Source organism: Rhodnius prolixus, unplaced genomic scaffold (genome assembly GCF_049639745.1).
Source record: "Rhodnius prolixus isolate KJV_2025 unplaced genomic scaffold, Rpr scaffold_6, whole genome shotgun sequence".
Classification (NCBI taxonomy): Eukaryota; Metazoa; Arthropoda; class Insecta; order Hemiptera; family Reduviidae; genus Rhodnius; species Rhodnius prolixus.
In genome coordinates this window covers 3,315,542-3,340,591 of record NW_027411634.1, presented here as the reverse complement: position 1 = coordinate 3,340,591, position 25,050 = coordinate 3,315,542, and the positions used below count along the sequence as shown (strand labels likewise).

General features: G+C 34.2%; 2 protein-coding genes and 1 long non-coding RNA gene across 19 annotated transcripts in view; 2 read left to right on the top strand and 1 right to left on the bottom strand.

Annotated features, from left to right (window-relative positions):
- Positions 1-25,050, bottom strand: part of wake (ankyrin repeat and fibronectin type III domain containing protein wide awake) — a 532,593-nt gene that overhangs the window by 88,864 nt on the left and 418,679 nt on the right. The window lies entirely within an intron of this gene.
- Positions 2,704-5,626, top strand: LOC141460071 (uncharacterized). The gene is made up of 2 exons (XM_074139735.1): positions 2,704-2,847; positions 4,936-5,626. Exons 1-2 carry the CDS (start codon positions 2,763-2,765, stop codon positions 5,532-5,534), a joined length of 684 nt encoding a protein of 227 aa, XP_073995836.1. The 5' UTR covers positions 2,704-2,762; the 3' UTR covers positions 5,535-5,626.
- Positions 10,558-12,782, top strand: LOC141460095 (uncharacterized). The gene is made up of 2 exons (XR_012461725.1): positions 10,558-10,688; positions 12,010-12,782. It is a non-coding gene; the product is annotated as an uncharacterized lncRNA (long non-coding RNA).

Genomic DNA, 25,050 nt, shown 5'->3' with positions numbered 1-25,050 from the left:
CAAATAAGACTTTTTTCGTTAAGAAACCATTTTTTTTTTCTGGAGCCAATTAAAAGTTTTGGTTTTTATAGCTCTGTGCACATACTTTAGATAAAGAAGGATATCATCAATGAGCTAAAAGCACCGGAAATCTATCCCTCTCCTCCCCACAAAAAAAAAATAAACTAACATCCGGTTGACAAGGACAAGCTCTACTAGAATAAAATTTTTTTTTTTTTTTTTTTTTAGATCTTTTATTGCAATTTACCACTGCAACAGTTGTTGCAACAAGCAAATACGGTGAAAGGGAAAAGAAATAACGGGAAATCATGATTGGAGAAGGCACCCAGTGGTGCCACTCCAGTAACGTGCTTAAGATAAGAGAAGATCACGAGGCCATCTTCTCTTCAATCTCCTTAGAGGATTACCTGGTAATGTGGAGGAAGATAGGTGATCTATGAGAGGGTTAGGATGAGCTGCTGTAGAGGAATGAAATTTGAAGAAACGAGTGTTAGCAAGATCTGTAATGAAAGGAATTTTGAGGTCATTATGGATAGTGAGGTTAGATACATAGAACGGAGCGTTAAGAAGTTTTCGAAGTATTTTTGACTGTAATGTCTGGAGGCGTAGTGAGTTGGAACGCTTAGTCGATCCCCATACTTCGATGCCGTATGACCAAATGGGTCGCAGTAACATTAGATATAAGAGTCTTTTGTTATGTAGGTTAAGTTTCGAACGTTTGTCAAGTAGTCTGGCGAGAAGTTTGTAGCGTTGGTTAGTTTCTTGTCTTTTCAGTCTAGTATGGGGATTCCATGTCAACCGTTTGTCTAGGTGCAGTCCAAGGTAACGTACTTTGTCCACAGCTGGTATAGGAGTTTGGTTCAAGATGACAGGAGGTAGGATTTTCCGTCTGAGAGTAAATACTATAAACTTAGACTTCGTAACGTTGGTTTTGATTCTCCATTTGAAAAGCCAGTCCTGTAAGTGGTTGATGTGTGTTTGTAGAGTTCGTGTAGCGATAAGGGGATCGGAATGTGGAGATAAGATAGCAGTATCGTCAGCAAAGGTGGAGAGGATAGTATTTGGATGTTGAGGTATGTCTGCTGTATACAAGGAGTAAAGAATAGGACCTAGGACACTGCCCTGAGGAACACCAGCTCGAGCTAGACGGATATCAGAGTCTGCTGCTCCACAGTTGACTCTGAAATATCGATCTTTTAGGTAAGATTTGAGGATGAGGTAGTAAGTATGAGGAAGAATCTCCCTCAGCTTAAACAGTAGTCCCTCGTGCCACACCCTGTCGAACGCCTGAGCGACGTCAAGGAAAACACTCGGGCAATACTGCTTTCGCTCGAGGGAGGTAGCAATAGTGTCTACAACGCGAAGCACCTGGTGAGAAGTTGAGTGATGTCTCCGAAATCCGAATTGATGATCCGGAATCATATTTTGTTCTGACACTAGAGGATAAAGTCTTTTAAGAAGTAGCTTTTCGAGGATTTTGGAAAGAAGTGGTAGTAAGCAGATTGGTCGGTAGGAAGTAATACTAGTGATGGGTTTCGTCGGTTTTGGTATCATTTTGATGATTGAGAATTTCCACAGAGTAGGAAAGTGCGTCGTTCTGAGGACAGAATAAAAATAGAATTGAAAATTAAAGTGCATTGTGCATCATTATTATTTCCTAGTTTCGTAACAGTGCATTATTCACTAAAATTATGTAAATTGTAATCTGTAACTGGTAAAATAATTTCCACAGCCCTGAAGATGATGACCTAGTCCTTTAGGTCGAAAGGTCCGGCATAATAAAAACAAATCATGATTGAAATTGGCAACAATCTTTCTTCTCATTCTATTTTTTAACATTTTTTATATTTATTAAAGTTGGAAATAAAATGATATGTGATCATATCCTAATTTAAAGCTTTGTATTGGCCTGTGATGAAGACGTAAGGCGTTAAGACGATGTAAAAAAGGAGATAATAAAAGAAATGAGACAAGTACATGCGTTTATTAATTCGACCCTCGCCAAAAATAAGAAATAAAAAAAATTTAAATATTTCAAAATATAGAGCAGGAAATTGCGTCCAATTTAAATGACCTTCGTTTCCGTCTTATGGACTGTGGTAGTAGAAATGGGTGTTTTTTTATTTTTGTTTCTGTGTTTTTTTTTTTTTTTAACCGGAAGAAGGATGTAAGCCACACTGACGGAAGTGTGGCTTACGTCAGAGCAAAGGGATTTTGTACTTCAAAGTCTTCATAAGCAGGAACTGAAATTGAAAAGGTTGTGGTAGTATTAAAACTGTCTGGTAAGATTTTTTTAAAAAAATATTTAGACGAACTCATTTACCTAAACTTCTAAGCAAACCAAAATTCCTTGTCCCCCAAATACAACTCAAGGCTATTAACATAAGTTTACTCTAGTTTGCGTAACTCCAATTTCGATAATGAATTTAGATTTTAACAAAAAATAAAATAAAAAAACTATAATGAGTTCTACACCTCATTCATTTCCTGTGAATGTAGTAAAATAAATAAACCAATCAAAATAAATTAAGTGAATAAACGTGTAAAAAATAAAAGTTACGATCGTAACGAATTTATAATAATTTCCTTGAAGGGGTTCAAAACCGGAAAAAGTATTTTTCTTGTTGTAAATAACGAGTTTCCCCTACCAATAATAAAGAAACAAATTAATGCATATAAAATAGCCAGGGACAAAAAAAGAAAATTCATTTAGTATTTCCATTCAAGTTGAAAACTACAAAAAAAAAATATCTAAATTCAAAATGAAAACTCTAATCGCTCTACTTTTCGTCAGCGTTATCATGGCACAGGCTTATTTAGTTTCCTGTCATCCTGAGGGAGAAGAAGGTAAGTGGAAAATTTTTAAAGTAGCTTTTTTTTAGTAAAAAAAAAAAAACTTTCGGGGTGAAAAATTCAGTCGTCGGCAAGTTTTCTTGTTGCTAAATTTGTTAAAATTATCTTTAAAAATAAATCTCCATTAAAAAATAAAATAAAAAATAAATTTTGAGTAAAATAAAGTAATCGCCTATTTTTTCGGGCGAGCTTTACGTCCAACTACCAAATTAGGTGTCGTGGACGGAGGCGACTAGCAAATATACTTTACTATAAATTTCTCAAATTAACCATTAAATAAAATACAAGACCTAGACCCGGTAATAGAATCCACTAACCAACAATACATCTTAGCTTTGCGGGTCTAGTCTATAACCGCCTAAATATACTTTACTATAAATTTCTCATATTAACCATTAAATAAAATACAAGACCTAGACCCGGTAATAGAATCCACTAACCAACAATACATCTTAGCTTTGCGGGACTAGTCTATAACCGCCTAAATATACTTTACTATAAATTTCTCATATTAACCATTAAATAAAATACAAAATACTAGACCGGGAGTATCGAACCTACTAAACCAACAATACATCCTAGCTTTGCGGGTCTAGCCTATAACCGCCTAACATACTTTACTATAAATTTCTCATATTAACCATTAAATAAAATCCAAGACCTAGACCAGGAGAATCGAATCCACTAACCAACAATACATCTTAGCTTTGCGGGACTAGTCTATAACCGCCTAAATATACTTTACTATAAATTTCTCATATTAACCATTAAATAAAATACAAAATACTAGACCGGGAGTATCGAACCTACTAAACCAACAATACATCCTAGCTTTGCGGGTCTAGCCTATAACCGCCTAACATACTTTACTATACCTTTCTCATATTAACCATTAAATAAAATACAAGACCTAGACCCGGGAATCGAATCTACTAACCAACAATACATCTTAGCTTTGCGGGTCTAGTCTATAACCGCCTAAATATACTTTACTATAAATTTCTCATATTAACCATTAAATAAAATACAAAATACTAGACCGGGAGTATCGAACCTACTAAACCAACAATACATCCTAGCTTTGCGGGTCTAGCCTATAACCACCTAACATACTTTACTATACCTTTCTCATATTAACCATTAAATTAAATACAAGACCTAGACCCGGGAATCGAATCTACTAACCAACAATACATCTTAGCTTTGCGGGTCTAGTCTATAACCGCCTAAATATACTTTACTATAAATTTCTCATATTAACCATTAAATAAAATACAAAATACTAGACCGGGAGTATCGAACCTACAAAACCAACAATACATCCTAGCTTTGCGGGTCTAGCCTATAACCGCCTAACATACTTTACTATACCTTTCTCATATTAACCATTAAATAAAATACAAGACCTAGACCCGGGAATCGAATCTACTAACCAACAATACATCTTAGCTTTGCAGGTCTAGCCTCCTAACCGCTCGGCTACCGTGGCGCCTATAAATTTTGAGTATTTAGGTATACAAACTATTTCCCTTTCATTGGTTTTACTTCGTTTTATGGCAATTTTTGGGGAAAAGAGAGGGTTCATTTCATCTCTAAAGTGTTATTTTTGGGCAATATATGGTTCTATCACTAATTAGTATTAAGTGAGTCACTATATTATGGAGTTTAAAGAAAATCAAGTAACTGGAAAAGCAACTATACAGCTCAGTTTTCACGTTTTCCGATTTCCATTAAACTTTCTTAATTGTGTACTAGAACTTACCCATTTTTTTTTAAAGCGTAAAAACATAGTGAAATCAAGACAATATTAATCAAGACAACTTTGATTTAATAAAAACTGCATGTTTTTTTGTGGCAAATTATATATTACAATTACAATACTTGAAGCAATAGCAATGATTGTATCATTTATTTGATAATTTCATACGTTAAAAAGGACTGAATATGTATTATATAAAAATACAAAATATATATATATAAAAGTTGTATTTGCTACGTTCGAAATCATCGTACTTGAAAAAAAGTTTGCTCATATATATTTGTATTATACCTAATGAATAAAAAACAAAACATTTATTTCAGAAGAAGAAACTGGAGGCGAAGGAGAATCCGGAGGCGAAGGCGAATCCGGAGGCGAAGGCGAATCCGGAGGCGAAGGAGAATCCGGAGGCGAAGAAGAAGAATCTGGAGGCGAAGAAGAAGAATCTGGTGGCGAAGAAGAATCTGGTGGCGAAGGCGAAGAATCTGGAGGCGAAGGCGAATCCGGAGGCGAAGGAGAATCCGGAGGCGAAGAAGAATCTGGAGGCGAAGGAGAATCCGGAGGCAAAGGAGAATCTGGAGGCGAAGAAGAAGAATCTGGAGGCGAAGGAGAATCTGGAGACGAAGAAGAAGAATCTGGAGGCGAAGGCGAATCCGGAGGCGAAGGAGAATCCGGAGGCGAAGGAGAATCCGGAGGCAAAGGAGAATCCGGAGGCAAAGGAGAATCCGGAGGCGAAGAAGAAGAATCTGGAGGCGAAGGAGAAAGCAAAAGCGAAGGAAAAGGTGGAGACAAAGAAAAAGAACAGTCATCCAAATTTTTTAATCCAATAGAAATACTAACAAAGGGTTTGTCTGATATTACGAAACCCATACGACAAATGTTGAATATAGGGAGTTCCAAAGTTTCTGGAAAAGAGAAATAGTAAACTTTGAATGTTCTTTGGCTATAGAACTATTTGTACATAATGGATACATAATGTATTTACAATTAGCAAGACTTTATATGTATGTGTTACTGGCAAATTAAGTATACTTATTTATTTATTTTAATGATTTTTATTAAAAATATCAAATTATTGTATAAAAATTTATGCTTCGTAATAAATATATTTTGTTGAAATAAATATTGTTTAAACTCATTGAATGTTCGTCATTTCCGTTTTACGTTTAAAAATAGAAATACCAAAACAATTAATTATTAAATAAAAGAGTATTTTATTATTTTGAAAGTGTAATAAATTATTCCTGGGCAATCCCATTAAAAAAACACTTTTGAAAAAGGAAGTTGCTATTCTTTCCTGTAAAGAACTATTTCCGGATAACGTACGACTCTGTTTGTTTTATACTATAAAAGGCGGTTAAATGTCTTAATTGATTTCCGTAGAAAATTTCGAAATAAACGGAAGTACTACATTAGTCAATGGATTTTTCAGATTTCACAGATTTTTTGTTTCATGACTGAAATTGTCAAACCAATAATAATCCTGGATATAGCTGACTGGCTAGCGTATTCTGGATTCCCACTCAAAAATCCCAGGTTCGAATCCAGCTGCTGGCCCTTAGTTTTTCAGTTTCGAGGAGGTTCTTGCAGCTCACTTGTTGCACGCAACTAGAGATCACTGGTCCAACGGCCAGTAGTGCACTGGTTAAGAGCTCCGGGCGCCAAGGACCTCAGATATTCATTAAATAAATTGAAAAACAAAAAAAAATTATCCTGGGCAAGAGTAAAGTTTAAATGGCGCTAAGATGGACTGGGTCATCCTGGAATGAACGAAACACGAACTGTAGATCAGGAAGAATCAAATAAGCTTAAGTAACCATCTGACTTCCTGTGGGGACTTCCCGACAAGGAACCCAAAAATTTTTAGTTGCAGTTTCTGGTCTAAGTTTACCACTGATCTTTACAACAAGACTTTCGGGTGTCTGTAAGCCTCCTCTTTAATATAGATTAAGTTAATGTTACAGTAAGTTCATCGCTATGCCCTTGCCGCCCAGAGAGCCAATATGGTTTTTTATTTTTTCAGGAAGAGGATGGTAATCGTAGCATTCATAATAGGTCAGTGCCTTGTTAATGCATTATTGGCAGCACAGCCCAGGCCTTTAGCCTATTTGTCTTTCCAAAATCGACTGTAAAGCGTGATCTTCCTATAAGGGCTAGAACAGGGTAGAAAGAAATCAAAGGTCAAGATCCCTTCTCCTTTTTTCAACGTATTTCCTAAAAGGAAGTCACTAGTACAAGGTAACCAAACGTTCCTATATTGGACGTCATTTTCACAGCGCTGAAATAATCGATCACTGGCTGATATTAAAGGAAGTAAAGAGTGCAAGGCTCCTTGAATTCACTATTAAATTTTCTTTCTGCGACAACATATATCCGCTTTTCAAAATATTCTGCGACTGAAAACAATTCCACAAACTATAAAAAACTAAATTTTGCAGACATGAAACTTGTTATAGTTCACTTGAATTAACTGAATTACATACTAGATTATTTCAGTTCAGGAGGGGGGGAAAAAAATGACAGCATGGGTTTTTATAGTAAAACGGTCGTATTTCGTGAAAATTATATTTTTGCGAAGATTTTTCATCTAGTCGCAAGTTTTTCACGAGAAACTAGAGTTTCCAGCTTCCGCTATGCGGTGAAAGGTTAAACGTTTCTCGGAGTTTCTCGAAATTTCAAAACGGAAATACAATTGTCAGTTTGCGTGTAGCAGATGTTTTTTTTTTCTTCCCAGAGATCGTGCATCGTCAGAAACCAATTTTTTGCTAAACATCAAGTATTGAGCTTCTAGTCTGAGGAAGCATTGACTTTAATAGACCGCCCAAGTTAATTGACTATGCCCTTCGTAATTTGAGGTACTATACCGGCCTGACTGTCCCGATCAATTAGGCGAATATAAAGGACTATTAACGTGGTAAGTTATGATTTTAATTATTTTTCAAATAACTTAATATTCGTTAAATAATTTAAATTTATTAAAAAATAATTATTATACAATATTTTATTATTATTATTATTAAATCAACATCGACGTTAACAGTTCTGCTGAAAAACCAAAAAAAAAAAAAATAGTTCAAAACAAAATTAAGTAAAATCATGACGTGTACTTAAAGTGCAAAATCATGTAAACAATTTTATGGACGTAACCAATTTTTCCAAAACTTCCTTGAAGCCTATGATAACAATAGCAAAAGGAAAAAAAATTTTTTTTTTCTAATAGATAACAATAACACATAATATAAATATAGTTTTCACCAACCCAAAAATAGAAAAGAAAAATTTGTTATGCTAAAACGCTGAAGGAAAAGCCTCCAGTGAAAAGTTTTTAAGTTTTCTACAAGCAAGAAAAATGAAAATTCTGTTCGCTTTATTTTTCATCAGTCTCATCATCGCGCAATTCTATTTTGTGACAACTCATCCTGAAGGTGAAGCAGGTAAGTAGAAAAAACTACTGGAAGTTATTGTTCAAGAATAATTTTCTGGTGTGAAAATTCAGGTATCAAATTATTTCAAAAAAGAAAGTTCATTATGAGCACGTCATAACTTTAGCAAGTTAATTTTCTAGCTAGATGTGTTTCGAAGTCCCCTATTTACGAGTATATTTGTAAAACTCGCAATATCGTAAGCGTGAAGTAAGATTTTTGATCAAGATTATTGGTCCAAAGATAAGAAAGATTTTTGTCAATCTCAGTCACTCAATTTTTTTGAATAATTTATTTTTTTTGCTAAGCCAGAACCAGGACAACTTCAGGACTTATACTTTGTTTTACATTGTTAACCATAAAGAGTTGAAAAGTCAGCAAAGTACATACATCTTTCAAACTAAAAGGTTAAATGTAAAAATAATTTATAATAACTATAAAGCTCTGAAGATGTTCTAGTCTCGAAACTTGGCAAAAATAAATAAATAAATAAGTAACGGCTGAAATTGTTAATAAAGCTTTCTTCCCTCTGAAAATTTATGAGTTAGAACTTGGAGAATAATGTATGAGAAGTTTGCTCACGAGATTATATATGGTCACTCCCTTATAATATCCCCTCATTTATATAATCTTCATCACGACTAAATAGTTCCTAAAAATTTAAAAAGTTTAAAATAATTCTACCACAATTATAGCCGTTAATAATTTAAGGAAAGTTAAATATGTTGAAAAAAAAAGAAGTGTCAAATTAATCAAAGTAGTGCCTAATTTTTTTGGCAGGCTTTACGTCCAACTACCAAAATTAGGTGTCGGGAACGGAGGCGATTAACAAACATACTTTACTATAAAATTCTCTTATTAACCACTAAATAAAATACAAGACCTAGACCGGGAGAATCGAATCCACTAACCAACAATACATCTTTGCTTTGCGGGTCTAGCCTATAGCCGCCTAACAAACTTTACTATTTTCTCATATTAACCATTAAATAAACTCCAAGACCTAGACCCGGGGAATGGAATCCACTAACCAACAATACATCTTAGCTTTGCGGGTCTAGCCTATGACCGCTTAACATACTTTACTACAAATTTATCGCATTAACTATTAAATAAAATCTAACGCCTAGGCCGGTAGTGGAACCCTCAACCAACAATACATCTTAGCTTTGCGGGTCTTGCCTATAACCATTAGACTATCGTGGCGCCTCTCAAATTAATTAATATTTTGGTTTTTTTTTTTTTTAATTTTCTTAATGAAACTACAATACAGCTTTGTTTTCCAGCTGAAGGAGGTGGTGAAGGAGAAGGTGGTGGGGATGGAGGGGAAGGAGGTGGCGATGGAGGAGAAGGTGGGGAAGAAGAAGAAGGTGGTGATGAAGATGACATGCCCTTCAATCCTATATCACTGGCCATGAAAGGTATTAACTCAGCCATGAAACCTATTGGTGAACTCATGAACATGATCAATCCTGGTAAAAAATGATCCCCCCTCCAATAAAAATTATCTTCATAATTTAAAAGCGAAACGTAGCTACGCTTGTTAATTTTTTGAACTGAAAATGTACAAAGCACGCTACAAAAAGCGAGCATTGAACAATTCAAGCATTTATTTAAAGAATAAATTATTATTATTTCTCTTCCGCTCATGATGCTTTTAAAGATTAAATATTTGATCGTTATTTATTATTTAATATTTTATTATTAAAAAATAATAATAATAAAAATAAAATTGTTAACTAAATTTTTATGTTTTAAGTTTTTAAATATAAATTTAGGAATAAATAAAAATATATTAAATAAAGTATGTATTAAATATTAAAAGATTTTCTTAAAACCATTTATATCCCATTTATGAAAATTTATTAAAGAAAATATTTTATCTATCTATCTAAAATTTGAAAAAGAAAATCTGGATGAAAAACTCTCAAGACTTCCTCTGATCATTCTGGATTATTCCTGTTTGGAGTGTTCTATCGGCGGAAGTAGTAATCGTTTGGCTTAGCCTAAACCAGAGATGGTACTGGACTCGATCATCTTCAACCCTTTCTGATTTTCGCGAACAGTGCGTTTAGGCACTGCGTTGTTTTTTTTTTTTTTTTAAAGGTAACAACTACAACAACAAGAAACAACAACCACAACAAGAACTTTTTCCTCAAAATCTATTAAATTTGGAATGTTGTTGCAAAAAAATTACAGTTATAAAGGAGGATTTGCTTAATATTATATAAAGAAAATTTGGGAATTTTATCTTATATAGAAAAAGAGAAAAAACTTGTCAAAGTTGGGTGTTTTTCAAACGTTACACTTTTACCGTGCAGTTTTTGACAATCACCCTTATACAACTGGTCCAACCGGAACAGTTTTAATTTTAAAATAATCAATTTTTAAGCGCGTTAAAACATGTGACGTAATCAAGTGTTTACGCTATTAAAATTACCTAATGCTTTAATGGAGGTAATTATCCCCACCCTTAACAAAACGATGACATAAATAATATTTACGTATAAATAACAAAAAATTTGGCTCGGAAAATTCATTAGGTGGTTCATAAGGATTGGGTAAGTTTCCATAACCTGCCCTTATGAAAACTGTATTCCTAGTTGTAGTAAGTGCCTTATTGTATTGCGCATCATGCCTCAATCCTAAAGGAAGTAAGTACCACGACTTTTTCTGCAATCTCTCTGGGGCTTGAGCTTACCAGCAGTATTCTGTGCTCATTCTAAAATCTTGCAAAGCTTCACGGTATGCATTGCTCTTAGTTAACTAGGGACGCAAGAGTATTTTACAAGGAAGAAAAAGAGCTTTGAATTCATTGTGCAAAATGAAATCATGCTCTTACTGAGGTCTGAACATCTATCTAAGGTTAAATGCGGGCATTGCACATGGGTTGAGAGCTTCTTATTTGTGTGCGTAATTCCCCAATATCTAATGCGGAGACCAAACATGTACCAACCACTTATCATTTGGCTGGCTCCTACCGCAGTTCTATTGGTAAGATAAAGGAAACATCCCACCAAATAATATTCTCTTATTGTATTTTATTAAAATTTCTAGTTTTTATAGTTAATGGCAATTTTATATTTTTCACGAGTATACAGGACGAACTGTTACACCGTAACAGAGATTTAGTTTGATGTGTATACACGTCAAACGCGCTTAAATGGTTCAGGCCATACTTAATATTTAATTTTTAATACGGAATAGAGATATAGACACTATTTAGGTGATACAGATACATCTAACAATACATAAATCAGTTTAATTATTAAATTCCTTCACCAGATCGGATCTAAATGCCCATGCCGCTTTACAATAGCTTACCAAGCTTTTCCAATTAAATAATCCACAAATTCCACTTAATTTAAACAATCTTTCTTAAGATATAGCGGACCTAAATTCTCTTAATATTGGGCATACCGCTCTAAAATGAAATACACTTTCTTCTCGACTTTCTTAGTTACACAGCGAACACAACTTAACTTCCTTGTTAATTACGTATTTATTTAAGATACAGTGATTCACCCTTAAACTTTAATTATCCCACCCAATTGCTAAATTGGGATAGAAGGTCTCGCGTTCCATATAGAATATGATGCTGACTGTATTTACGCAGAAATATGATTATTTAGATGTTTAGTATAGTTTTGAGATACCAGTTCAAAGCTATTAAATAAAGATAAGGATAGGAAATGTTGATATTACATTGTGAATAAATTTAGTACATTATCACTATAACTTGGTTTATTTTTGTTTTTATTGTTTATTATACTATTTATTTATTTTATTTTTTTAATTTTTTTTTAATTCTATTTATTTAATTTGTATATGAGTTCATTTACCCACTCTATAACGATTGTGCAACCAACATTGTGACTCTACGTACATTCCTTTATACTAAGAAGCAATTTATTTTCTCTTTTAAAATTTATGTATTTATAAATAAGGATTTACATTGCCGCTTTCTGATTCCAGATATATTTAATGTAGACGAATTTAAAAAAGGTGTCATGGAACGAGTGAATAAGGAGGTAGAAGAGGCGAAATCTAAAGGAAACACTACTGGAGCCAATCAAATAGGAATCTCCTTATCTGTTGGAATTTAACCTGCTCTCTCTAATGTAGTTACATCCGGCCAGTTTCTTTCTTTCTTTTTTTTTTTTTTGAGGAGAAAATTTTGGAGTTTTGCAGAAGAAGCTAACATTTCCTGCAAGATGGAGAAGAAATTATAAGCCGCCCCCAAAAAAAATTGATTATTAATCACCCAAAATCATTTTATTGAACTCACCATAAATCTCTTATACCCCTGAGGAACACTAAACATAAGCTACCAATAAATAATTAATCAGGAAATACTATAAAAATGCAACTCAGCAAAATTTTACTTCCGATTCTGTTCTATTCAATTAAATGCTGCATATACAGGGTGAATCAGTAAGTAATGACCATAGGGCCTGCAGTGTGTAGTACATCTAAAGTGGAGTTCAATGACGTATTGGCCAACTTCATATTTTCCACTGTTCTTGAGTGACGTCACTTTAAATTTTCTTTTTCTAAAATCATTACTTTTTTTCCAATAAAATTGTTATTACTCAGAAAGTTTTAGTCCGAATTCGACAGAGATAAATTTTCTAAAAATTGATACCATTTCGAAGCATAAGTTATTCTCCAAAACAGTCTCAATCTTCCTCCTCTGGATACTGGGAAAAATAAAAGTAATCGAAAATTTTTGAAGAAAACTCATTAGTCCCTTATGGGGATCATTATCACAGACCTAGGTGCTGGCACTTTTTAGCAAAAGTAATGAGAAATAACGTTCGTTTTTACAAGAAAACTTGTTTACGAGCACTCAAACAGTGTTAGTTTAATTCAAGTTGTTTAATTCATTGAAAACTCTTTTTGGATGGACCAGTAGTCAAATTTTTAAAGTAGGCTGTCTTAAAATAAGGAAGTCAAAGATTACAAATTGCACTTTAAACATTTACTTCTCAAAGTTTGACTTAAAATAACAGAAGACAACGATCTATTTGGTCATACAGCATCATAACTACAAAGTGTTTTCACGATGATTGACGGACACTAATGGTTCATTTAAATATGCTGATATGTAATAATTGACCACATTTACAAGTTGCAACAATTATTGCATACGTAAACTTCAATAAAATATTAAAAAAATAAGAATATCTCTTTTGCTTATTTGAACCAAGCAGTAAATTGGAACTAATTCTAATTTCAGGTATACTATACCGCAATACATGCATGTGTTAAGTTTTATCTAACCCTAATTTATACTTTCCTATTTAATGTTGCAATTTGTATTGACTCAAAACAAAAGGACCAAAAATTAATTTAAAAAATGACAAATTTTGGAATCAACCCAATTTGAGTCTAAAAGTAAAAATATATAATTAATTAAAACTTTTTGTTTTAAAGATAATATTGTAATTAATAAGGAACGGATTTTTATGTATTTAAAAAATGCCAAATATTTAATTAAAATATGCATTTATTTTCGTCAATTATGTGGAAAATATGTGATTTTCTTAAAATATTTTCTGGAATATTTAAGTAAAATGGACATTTTTTTTTATGAAAATGGATTTTTTTTGGAGGGGGCAAGTTATAATTATTTATACAAGAAAAGAACATTTTTACAATTTATAATAATTTATTAGGAACAAAATAATTTGTTTTTACAAGTTATAATGATTTATACAACAAATAACATTTTTACTATTTATAAAAAGATGTGTTACATTTTCAATTTTGAAAACTTCACTCTTCGAAATAGTTTGCAACCACATGAAATTTCAAATGTTGGAACGTAAAGTGACGACGATCTGGGCGTAAGATCGACTTGTAACGACTAAAAGATCGTTCAACATCTACAGATGTTATAGGTGCCTTGCTGAAAGAAGTTATCTCGTTGGTTGTAAAGGGTACACGATGTTCTGAGGTGACTTCTGTTCCACTGATAATATCAGAAATCTGGCAGATGGTCTCCCACCCTTTGTTCTTGCTCAGTACTTCTAACAGTTTTGATCTGATCAGATCTCCCTTATTCCCAGGTATTCCTTCCACCTTTTCGATGTCTTTTTTAACGTTAGACACGTTTTCTGTCAGTCGAACATTTTGGGACTCAAGTTGGGTAATGGCTTGTGCAAGAAATACGCAATTGTCAGAAAAGAATACACTAAGTGACCGAACGAAATGAATTGGACACTTCAACGAACGAGCTGAAAGAACAGACAACTTCAAAGAACTAACAAGTGCCCGTCACTGTTTAGCAGCATTCTGTGTAAATTACAATAACCATTGTACCCACTGTGATTCACAGCCCTACAGTCTGTGGTTCACAGTTCCTGTCAACCACCTCCCAATTATGAAAATATGCCCAAAATGAAAAATATGAAAAAATATGTACATATTTTGATTAAATATGTAGAAATATTTATTTATTTTAATCAAATATGTATAAATATGCGATAACATCCAAATATGTGGAAATATGTGAAATAAAAGTAGACTCAAACGGCTTAAAAAGTGTCAGTATGAATACTTCTAGTTGAAAAACGTCTGTAAATTGCCTAGAAAAAAATATGTAAATACATACGAATCCGTTCCCTAGTAATTAATTTGTCAATTATGAAACTGTCAATAATGTTCAATTAATCAAATGCAATTATGCAATTATTTAACCTCAATATATGTAGTTTTAATTAAGTTTAAATGTAAAGAATTAATTACAAATGTACAACCAAATTAATGAGGTTTAGCATTGGTTGAATTGAGAGTAAATGAGTGGTTTGAGATGATCAATAAATCTTTTATTCAATTTAATATTTTTTCTTTTTTTTTTGCGAGGATATTCTAAATGAGGACGGAAATAGGAAGCGAGGTATAGTGAGAAGTAGATAAATGGGAGTGCTGCCCTCAATGGATCTGAAGATGAAATGATTACAGTTTTATTGTGAGCAAGGTGGTTTGGAGGCGGTATTGGAGCCCATTCTTTTATTTGGATTTTTCTATTTAAATAATTTATTTTTAAATTATTATTCATTTTATTTAAATAGGAAATAAATGTCTAAAAACAAAAAACTATGTCTTCATTTTGTGGCATAATATCGTCATTTTTGTTACGAAGTTTTCAAAATGAAACCCAAATCCAGATTTTTTTTTATTATATTGCTTTTTCTAAAATTTTCCAATGATTTTTCTTTTATCTACAGACATACATAGTCTAAGCTTTAATTTGATACTTTTTGCCGGAAAAAAAGAAATTGGTTTTCGAGGATGAACAGAGGGGGGAAGCCATGTTCGTCTTCCCACTAAAGTGCCCTATCAATATAAGTTCCTGTTCCAAAGCTTATAATAATTATAGTTTCGTAAAGTTTCGAATTCACTATTGGGCATAACGTACTCTTAACAATTAGTTACTGACAAAGCGAGCAATTGCAGTCTGACAATTGCAGTAATGGTTCCCAAGGAAATGATGAAAATCGAGAAAAACTACGGAAACTCTTTACTCAATTAAGTGGTATTTCCGGTTCGATAATTTTTTTTTTTTTTAGGTAGCCCCAAATTGAAATATCAATTTTGAAACTTTCAACGATTTCCTGTTTTTGAATTACGCAAACTATACATAAACACAGATCTAGGTGCCACGGTAAGCGTGCGGTTTGTAGACTAGACCCGCAAAGCTAAGATTTTTTTTTTTTTTTTTTTTTTTTTTTTTTTATTATGGCTTCCTGCTGACACAGATTAGCCAGAGGCTACCCATGCTCTAATGGACAACTCCTATTCCTACCGTTCTGGTGTCCTTATTGTTATCTTTGTAATTATTATTAGATCAATTGTTGGGATTGCCTCTCTTGAGCTCTTAAACAGGTATGTCATTTTTGATTATGAAATCATAAATAGCCAGATACAGGTCTTGGTTTGGTGTAGTGAGGATAGTGTGTAGGTTGGCCGGTAGTGGACATTTTGCTCTAATTATTGCATTCCATAATTTATTTCTATCTTTTTGGTGGCTCTTGCAGTCCAGGATAAGATGGTTGGCATCAACTACTGATTCAGAAGAACATGAACAGTTACTATGTGCAGAAATACCAATACGTGACAAGTGATGAGGGGAGAAGTTGTGATTGAATCGGAGTCTGAACATTGTTGTAAAAAATCTTCTATTTTCGCAGTATTCTTTAAACCATGGTATTTTTGGTATTGTTGGTTGGAGGGAGGTGTAAAATTTTCCTTTGAGGACTTTAGAACTCTCGTATTCTAAGGACCATTCCTTATAATGGGAGATCTTTGCAAAAATTTTTATGTCTGAGGGTAACAGATTTTCAGATTGGAGGCACTGCAGGTTTATCGCCTCCTTTGCTCTAGAATCTGCGATCTCATTGCCGGGAATTCCTGAATGACCCTTTATCCAGATCAACCGAACCATTTTACCATCACGGATCGCCATATGTACTAGGTGTACGGTTTCGAGCATAATGAACGCGGAGTTGAGGCCGGGGTTTTTTAGTTTGGTCAGGACACTTTTGCTGTCAGAGAGTATTATTATAGATTGAGCTGCTATTGACGGAAGTGAGTGTAGGCATTTGTTTATGGCAGTGAGTTCTGCAGTGAAAACTGAGGCATTACAGTGGAGCTTATACAACATGCTGGAATTGCTTTGCGGATCATAGACAGAGCAACCAACCCCCTCCGAGGATTTTGACCCATCAGTATATAAATAGTAAGCACCAGGGAAACATAGCTGCAATTTTAACATTAAGCTTTCATTATTGGCCGACTCAGGAATTTCTTTGTTGTAACGGTAAAAATTAGTGAGAACATATTCCGGTATACCCAGAGTACATTCCAACTCGAAAGAAAAGGTAGGAAGGTTTTCAGTCCTGTGGAGGGATACCATGAAGTGCGACAGTGTACAGAATCGATCTACTAGGATTGGTGTTCTCTTTCTTTTCCAATAACTTTCAATAAGGATTCTGGGAGCGAGTCTACTTATCCTTTCGATGACGGGTTGATTTATCAAGAACAATCTATCAGCTAGGAATCGGGAGGCTAACAAATTCCTTCTAACTTTCAATGGAGCCTCTTTCGCCTCCGTTAACAGCGCGTTTGTGGGAGTAGAGTTCAGAGCGCCCAGGCATGTTCGCAGGGCTCTGTATTGTATGCGGTCTACTTTTTTGAGGTGTGTAGGTGAGGAGTCCCCATAAAGGAAACAACCGTAATCGATTTTCGAGAGTATCAACTGGCGATAAATCATCAGAGACGTCTTTATGTCTGCTCCATACTTTTTATGATTTATAAATCTTAAAAAATTAAGATTCTGTTCACACTTAGCAACTAGAGATTCTATGTGTGACCTCCAAAGGAGTTTTCCATCCATAAACACTCCCAACGTCCTCATCACCGGTTCTATGCGAAGGCTGAATTTTCCCAGCACCACAGGGGATGTCAGGTTGTACTTTCTACGTCTTGTGAAGACTGTTACGCTGCTCTTGCTATCGGAGACAGTCATGCCCACATTGTTGCACCAGTCACTAAATGACTGCATAGCTGTATCAAGCGCTTCGATGGCTGCTTCAAGCGATTTCGTCTGACTATATAGAATTATGTCGTCGGCAAACTGAGAAATTTTGACATCAGCTCTTGGAATGGTACTCAGATCCGCCGTGTACAAGTTGAATAAAATAGGGCTGAGCACTGCTCCCTGCGGTAGTCCTATATGTGTGTAACGTGGTCCATGTACTTTTCCTTTATAACGAACTGATATCAGTCGTTCATGGAACAGGTTGTATATATGGGATGTTATGCGGGATGGAGCTCCCATACTTATTAATTTTTTGATCAGTAAGGTTATGCTGACGTTGTTATATGCACTCGTCAGATCGATATTGGCCGCAACAGTAAACTTATTATCTGAGAATGCGTGGTGAATGTCCATTACGAAGTTAGATAGTGCATCCTGTGTACTACGTTTTTTCCGAAATCCATTTTGGAAACTCGGAAGTTTGCATTCCGCTTCTATCCACCACTCAAGACGAGTTTTTATGAGGCGTTCATAAGTCTTACAGACACACGATGAGAGAGCTATAGGCCTGTATGACTGGAAATCAGCAGGATCTTTCTTTGGTTTGAGCAACGGTATCACAATTTGTTTTCTCCAGTCCTCAATGTCTGTGTGGTTGATCCATATGTCATTAAACAGGCGTAGCAGTGCTCTTTTTCCCCGTTCCGATAGATGAAAGAGCATCGGGTAATGTATGGTGTCAACTCCCGGTGAGGTGTTGGTATTCGTTTTGAGAGCATGGAGCAGTTCTGCATAACTAAAAGGGTCAGTTACTTTATGGGGACATAGGGGAATTTCAGGTACTATTTCAGGAACTATTTCTGGTGTGAGAGAGTCTAGGAAATCGGGAATCCACTTGCCATCAGTTTGAGGGGAAGGGGTATGCCCGCGGCTGAGAGCCCGCACCCCATCCCACACTTGTTTTATAGTTGTCTGCGAATTAAATGAATTACAAAATTCGACCCACTTAGTTTGTTTTTTGGCCTTATATGTTTTCCGACAAAGCGCAGTGCATCTTTTGCTATTTATGAAGTTTGATAGTGTAGGAGAGTTTTTGAATTGTTTAAATGCTTCAATGTTAGCTCTTCTGACCCTGTCGCACTCATCGTCCCACCACGGCTTTCTCGGGACAGTAGCCTTATGGCCCTTATAGGGTTTTGATTGTGGTATAGTTTTCTCAGAGGCTCTGAGAATAGAACTGACAAATCTATTGTAATTAGTTTGGATATCAGAGGTAAATTCTAATTTAGAAAATAGCTGGTCGGCCTCCAATGAAAACTCCTCCCAGTTTGCAGATTTCAATTTCCATTTTTTAAATTGGGAATTTGTGTTGGTTGGAGTTTGGAATCTATTTTTGTCTATGTCAATATGGATGCCCAAGTGATCTGATCCAAGGGGTTCTTTTATTACCTTCCACTCGCATCTTGCTAATAGAGAGGGTGAGCAAAGAGATATATCGATTGCAGATGGTCGACAATCGAATCTACTGAATAAAGTGGGAGACCCATCGTTCATTACGCATAAGTTTTCTGAATTAATCGCGTCTATTAATTGTCTGCCTTCGTAGTCGTCAAATGCGCATCCGTAACTCCTATGGTGGGCATTAAGGTCACCACATATGAGGACTGGTTGTTTAACTGATCTCATTAGCGATACCCAAAAGTTAGAGGAGATTTTATGTTTTGGTGAGCAATAGATGGAGAGAATTTGTAATTCTATGTTACGAATGTTCAGAGAAATTCCGGATATTTGAGTGGAATGATTGTTAAAGTTGTCACTAATTTTAAGCTCAGAAAAATACAAGTTATTTTTAATTAGAATGCAGGAACCACCGTATCCATCTTCCCGATCCGCTCGAACTATAGAGTAGCCAGAAATACGAAATGTTCTATTACGCTTGAGCCAAGTCTCAGATAATATAGCGACATCTATATTATTTATCTTTAAGTAAGCCTCTAAATAGTTTCTACTGCTTGAAATACTGCAAATATTTACCTGAAGTATTGAAATCGTCATTTGACGTTGAAAAAGTTGTTAACAGATGTGTTAAACGATTGTAGAATGTTTAGTACTAGTTTGAGAGGACTTGATATTAGTTTTATATTGTTTGATATGAGAAATATTTTTAAATCATTACCATTAATTTGAATTATCATTCTAATAGTTAACTGCATAGTATATTAATAATTTAAAAAAAAAAAAAAAAAAAAAATTATATTTGAAAAGCCCGCCATCGAATCTTATAGATTACAGAAAAAATTTCCTGTTGTACGCATTGTAATAGTATAAATGGAATATAGTAAAGAAATGTTGAGTTAGAATTAGTAATGTTATGGTTTGTGTTGTGCAGATTGGTGCGCACTTTGTAATTCACCTTTATCAGTAGTATTGTTTATGGGAGGTATTTGTTTAGAGTCTGTATTTATTCTGGAACTATTGTTAAACTTAGAAAGAATTTCTTCCAAGTTATAAGTTATGAATTTAAAAATCTCGCTTTTATTGGAATGTACATTTGTGATTTTGTGAATTAGATGCAAAATATATTCTAAATTACTATCTTGAGAATCATCTGTGATAGGTGTATCGATCTGTGGATTCTGTTGTATTAAGTTGGTAGTTTGTTTGTCTGTCAGTCTGTTCTGACGTATAACTTCTGTAGTTTGTCTGTATATCTTATTTGTTGATTGGTTTGTATTCTGCTCACTGTTATTATAAGCTGTTAGATTGTCATTACTGAGTTTATTTGATTTCATAGAATCACGATACTGTTTGGACAAAATTTCTCTATTGGCGGGTTTAACTTTATATGCATTTTTTACAATTTTTCTTTGTGTTAGTATTGTGGAGCTAGTTTCAGGTAAAACAGGAAATTCATCATCGCTAAGGATGTCAAATTTATTTTTTGTGATGGTGGCGAATGTGTTTTTGGTTATAATTTTATTTTTTATAGCATTATTTTGTGCTATTTTGACCGGGCAGTCTCTAAATGTAGATCGGTGCTCTCCATTGCAGTGCACACACACCGGCATTATAGCCTCGGCCACGGGACAATCGCTGATACTGTGATTTTCTGCGCAATGTTCACACCTAGTTTTGCTTCGGCACTGGTCTTCCGAGTGCCTGAACCGCAGACAGTTTTTACACTGCCTTATAGAGGGAATATAGGGTTCTACTTTGCATTTTGCACCATATAGTGATACAAACTGTGGCAGAGTTTGGCTGTCAAAATCGATAAAACATACTGGTAGTTTTTCAGTTAGAAGTTTGTTATTAATATATTTTTTACGAGTAAGTCGTCTAATGCTAATAGCAGAGAAGGGGGAGATGAGTTCAGCTAAAATCTCTTTTTCCTCCAAATCAACATCAACATCTCTGATGACACCCGTACATTGGACTCGAAAATTAGGAATGTATGCCGTGATTTCTCGTTCTTTGAAGATTTCGAGATTTAACAATTCGTTAGCGGCCTGTGAGGTTCGTGTAGTTACTTTCATCCTGTTCTGACCACTGACTGAAATATCGACTATGTCGTCTTTATGTGCGCTAGCTGATTTAAACAGCCACTTACCTAAAGCCATTCTATGTACTTTACCTAGATTTCCCTTATTACCTTCTAAATTGACTACATATGGTCCTTTATCAGTATTCCTATAGCGATTTTTAACGGCTTTCGTAATATAATCCGTTTTGTTAGAAAGTTGGTTTTTATTATGAATAGCTTTGATTTCATGTACATGAACTTTACTAATATTACTTAAGACAATGTCACCAGATCTTTTATGTCCTCGCACCACAGATTCATCACACATAGTTGGGGTTAATGTAGGGTTAACAGATGGGCTGGAGATGGAATGTTCCACTTCCATATTATTAGTAGAATTCTCACATTTATTTAAATTAGTATTAGTAATATTAATAGTATTATCGGTACTCCCGTTACCAACACACAACTTATCTGAATTTGTATTCGTGGGCGGGGGCCCTGGGCCCCCGCTGTTCGCTGACATTTTCACCAGAAGAGGATGTTAATTGTTGCTTGAGGAGCAGAAATGATTTGAAAAACGAGGAAAGATTGAGGGAAAAATAGAATAATAATCAGTAACAAAAAAAAAAAAAATTCAGGAATAAGTAAATAAAGAAAAGAGAAAGAAAGATGAAAATTAGTAGAAATTACTTGAGAAAAAAGGAAAAGTAAAATGAAGTTAAAATAATTATATAGTTGAGAATAGAACACAGTGCAGTAGACACTTTTTACCGATGTTGACTGTACGAAGTTCAGACAACGACTGCAAAGCTAAGATGTATTGTTGGTTAGTGGATTCGAATGGTTAATATGAGAAATTTATAGTTAAGTATGTAAGGCGGTTATAGACTAGACCTGCAATGCTAAGATATATTGCTGGTTAGTGGATTCGATTCCCTGGTGATATTAAAGTATGTAAGGCGGTTATAGACTAGACCTGCAATGCTAAGATATATTGCTGGTTAGTGGATTCGATTCCCTGGTGATATTAAAGTATGTAAGGCGGTTATAGACTAGACCTGCAATGCTAAGATATATTGCTGGTTAGTGGATTCAAAGTTTTTGCTAGTCACCTTTGTCCCACGACACCTAATTGGTAGTTGGACGTTAAGCCCTGTCTGAAAAAATAGGCGATTACTTTACTTTTTTTTTTCTTTTTTTTTTAACAGATCAATTTCTATTAACCTCTTCATTCTGACTAAGCGTGTCTTAAAACGGATATTTTACCGGTGAAGCCGTATAATAACATCTAAGATATTTAACACGATAATTTTCAAGGTTACGTCATTTAAAAAAAAAAAAAATTAAAATGTAGCTAAGAAGAAACTGTATGATTCATAGATATTATCTTGAAAAAGTATGAGTCACGACTGATCAGATAAGTAACTGAGCATTCAAAATACAGGTAATGCAGCATGAGAATTTGAATCAATCAGAAATCGCTAAAATACAACCGCAAATCATCAATGCAAAGCGTGTGATATGTTGTAAACATGTTTTTTCCCTAAGGGTGCATGATCAAACGATTTGGCCTCAATCGAATTAAATACGATTTAAAATAAAATCGATTGAAAATGAAACTTGCACACGATTCCCTCATTCTAAATAAATGTATCAATCAATCAATTGACAGAACTCTCATAAATCAATTTTCTATAAAAAAGAAAAAAAGAGATTGGTCAGTTGTAAAGGAAAATAGTATTCCAGGAAATTGAATCATTTCCCACTAATTTTTTTTTTTTTTTTTTAATCTTTTATGGGAATTTACCACTTCAACGATTGTTGCAACAAGAAAATATGGTACCTGATGACAAAAAAAATACGTGAAAATCACGAATGGAGAAGGCACCCAGCGGTGTCACTCTAGTAACGTGCTTTGCTAATTCCTCGTCTTCGGTAGGTTAAAAGTTTCCCTGCCGGAGATTGTGGCATCTGGTAATCTTTATCAGAACATTCTAGGTTTATTCAGTGCACTGGGCGATTGAGTTCCCTTGCTCCCTAGTGTCCTGTTACTACTTTATTAGTTTATTATATTGGCATCTGGCAAACTTTAGCCGGATTTGTTGTTTTAAAGCCCCGGTATCTCTTATGAGATGAGGGGTGAGCGGGGAACAATGGGAACCATTTCGGATTGCCTGTCTTCCTTCCCCTTTCTGGTGGAACCGCCCTTTTAATACAATCTAATCTAACGTGCTCTTGCTATACAGCTCTCACGATAAGAGTAGATCACTAGAGGCCATCTTCTCTTCAAATCTCCTTAGAGGATTACCTGGTAATGGTAGAGGAAGACAGGTGTTCTATGAGAGGGTTAGGGATGAGCTGCTGTAGAGTGGAATGAAATTTGAGTGTTAGCAAGATCTTGAATGAAAGGGATTTTGAGGTAATTATGGATGGTGAGGTTAGATACAATAGAACGGAGAGTTAAGAAGTTTTCTGAAGTATTTTTGGCCTGTAATGTCTGGAGGCGTAGTGAGTTGGAACGCTTAGACGATTCCCTTACTTCGATACAGTAGTTATAATAGTCTTTTGTTAAGTAGGTTAAGTTTCGAACGTTTTTCTAGTTTATTCCACAAATTTAAAATGTTTAATAAAATTTTAGAATTTTAAATTCAGTAACCTATTTTGCAAAACAGGCATTTTCTATTACCTAACTTTTCTTGAAAATACGATATTTTTTTTTTTTAAGAGTAAATACTTTTAGTTTAGATTAAACAGATTTGTACATTGTAATTGACGTCAAACTGTATGACGGAAATGTTAATGAACTATAACAGAAAATATGCATCTGAGTAATTTCTGAGAGATACTTAAGATATTTTGTTAGCTTGATAATAATATGAACTAATTTGCTTCTTAGGGACGTAAAAATGAAGGCATTTCCGATCTTAGGACAAGGCGGGGCGCCATTAAATAGGGGGAAAAACATAGAATAATAGAGTAAACTACGCTTTAAACTTGTTATCGTATTTGCGATAAATAGTGACTCCCCTTTAAAAAAAAAAAAAACGCATAATTTGATAATGACCTAAAATTGATAAGAAATTTCTAGTTTAGTTGCCAATGATTCCCTGTCATTCTTCAGATTTAGTTTTTTCAGAATAATGTAAATTACGCTGAGAAAATAGTATAAAAGTAGTTTTGTTAAAGTGAGAACTGAACATAGATCTTTTACAAGTTCTTAAGTGCAAACAAACGAAATCATTAATTTATTCAAAATGAACTGCATAATTGCATTGAGTGTTGCAGTAATGTTGTTCGCAGTAGTGCAATCTTATCCAACAGTAGAGGATGTACAACCAATAGGTAATTTTATAATTACTATAATTTTTTTTTGTTTTTTTTTTTAATCGATTAAAAGTACTCTTTTTATGCACGATTCAACGATGACGATTTTTTGTGTTTTTCTGCTTTTTTTTTTTAGACGATTCACTGCCCATGTATGGTTCCCATAGTGCAGAATTCCATCATCGTCAAAAACGTGCACTATGCATACCATTCGGATTTTCTACCAGTTCTTGTAAATCTCACTGTGTGCACGTTGCCAAGGAAAAGGGCGGAAGATGTTTCCGGAATAAGTGCGTCTGCTTACCAAGTCATACGCCAGTCACCCAGTTTTAAGTGAGGGAAGAAAAAAAAATTGTCCTATTAATATGTATTTAAATAATTTATTTTATTTTTTAAATTACTTATTTATTTACGATTTTTATTACATGTAATTAAAAAAATAATAAAATTATTATTATAAATATAATAAACAGAGAAGTTTTCACATTATAGTTTCATTAAATTTATTTCTACATTACAATTACTACAAAGAAAAATATGGTGTAAGCACTCTTACGATTACTCTTACTACAATTCTTAAATTGATCGATAAATATTTATGAAATTTAAATAAAACATAGGAGAC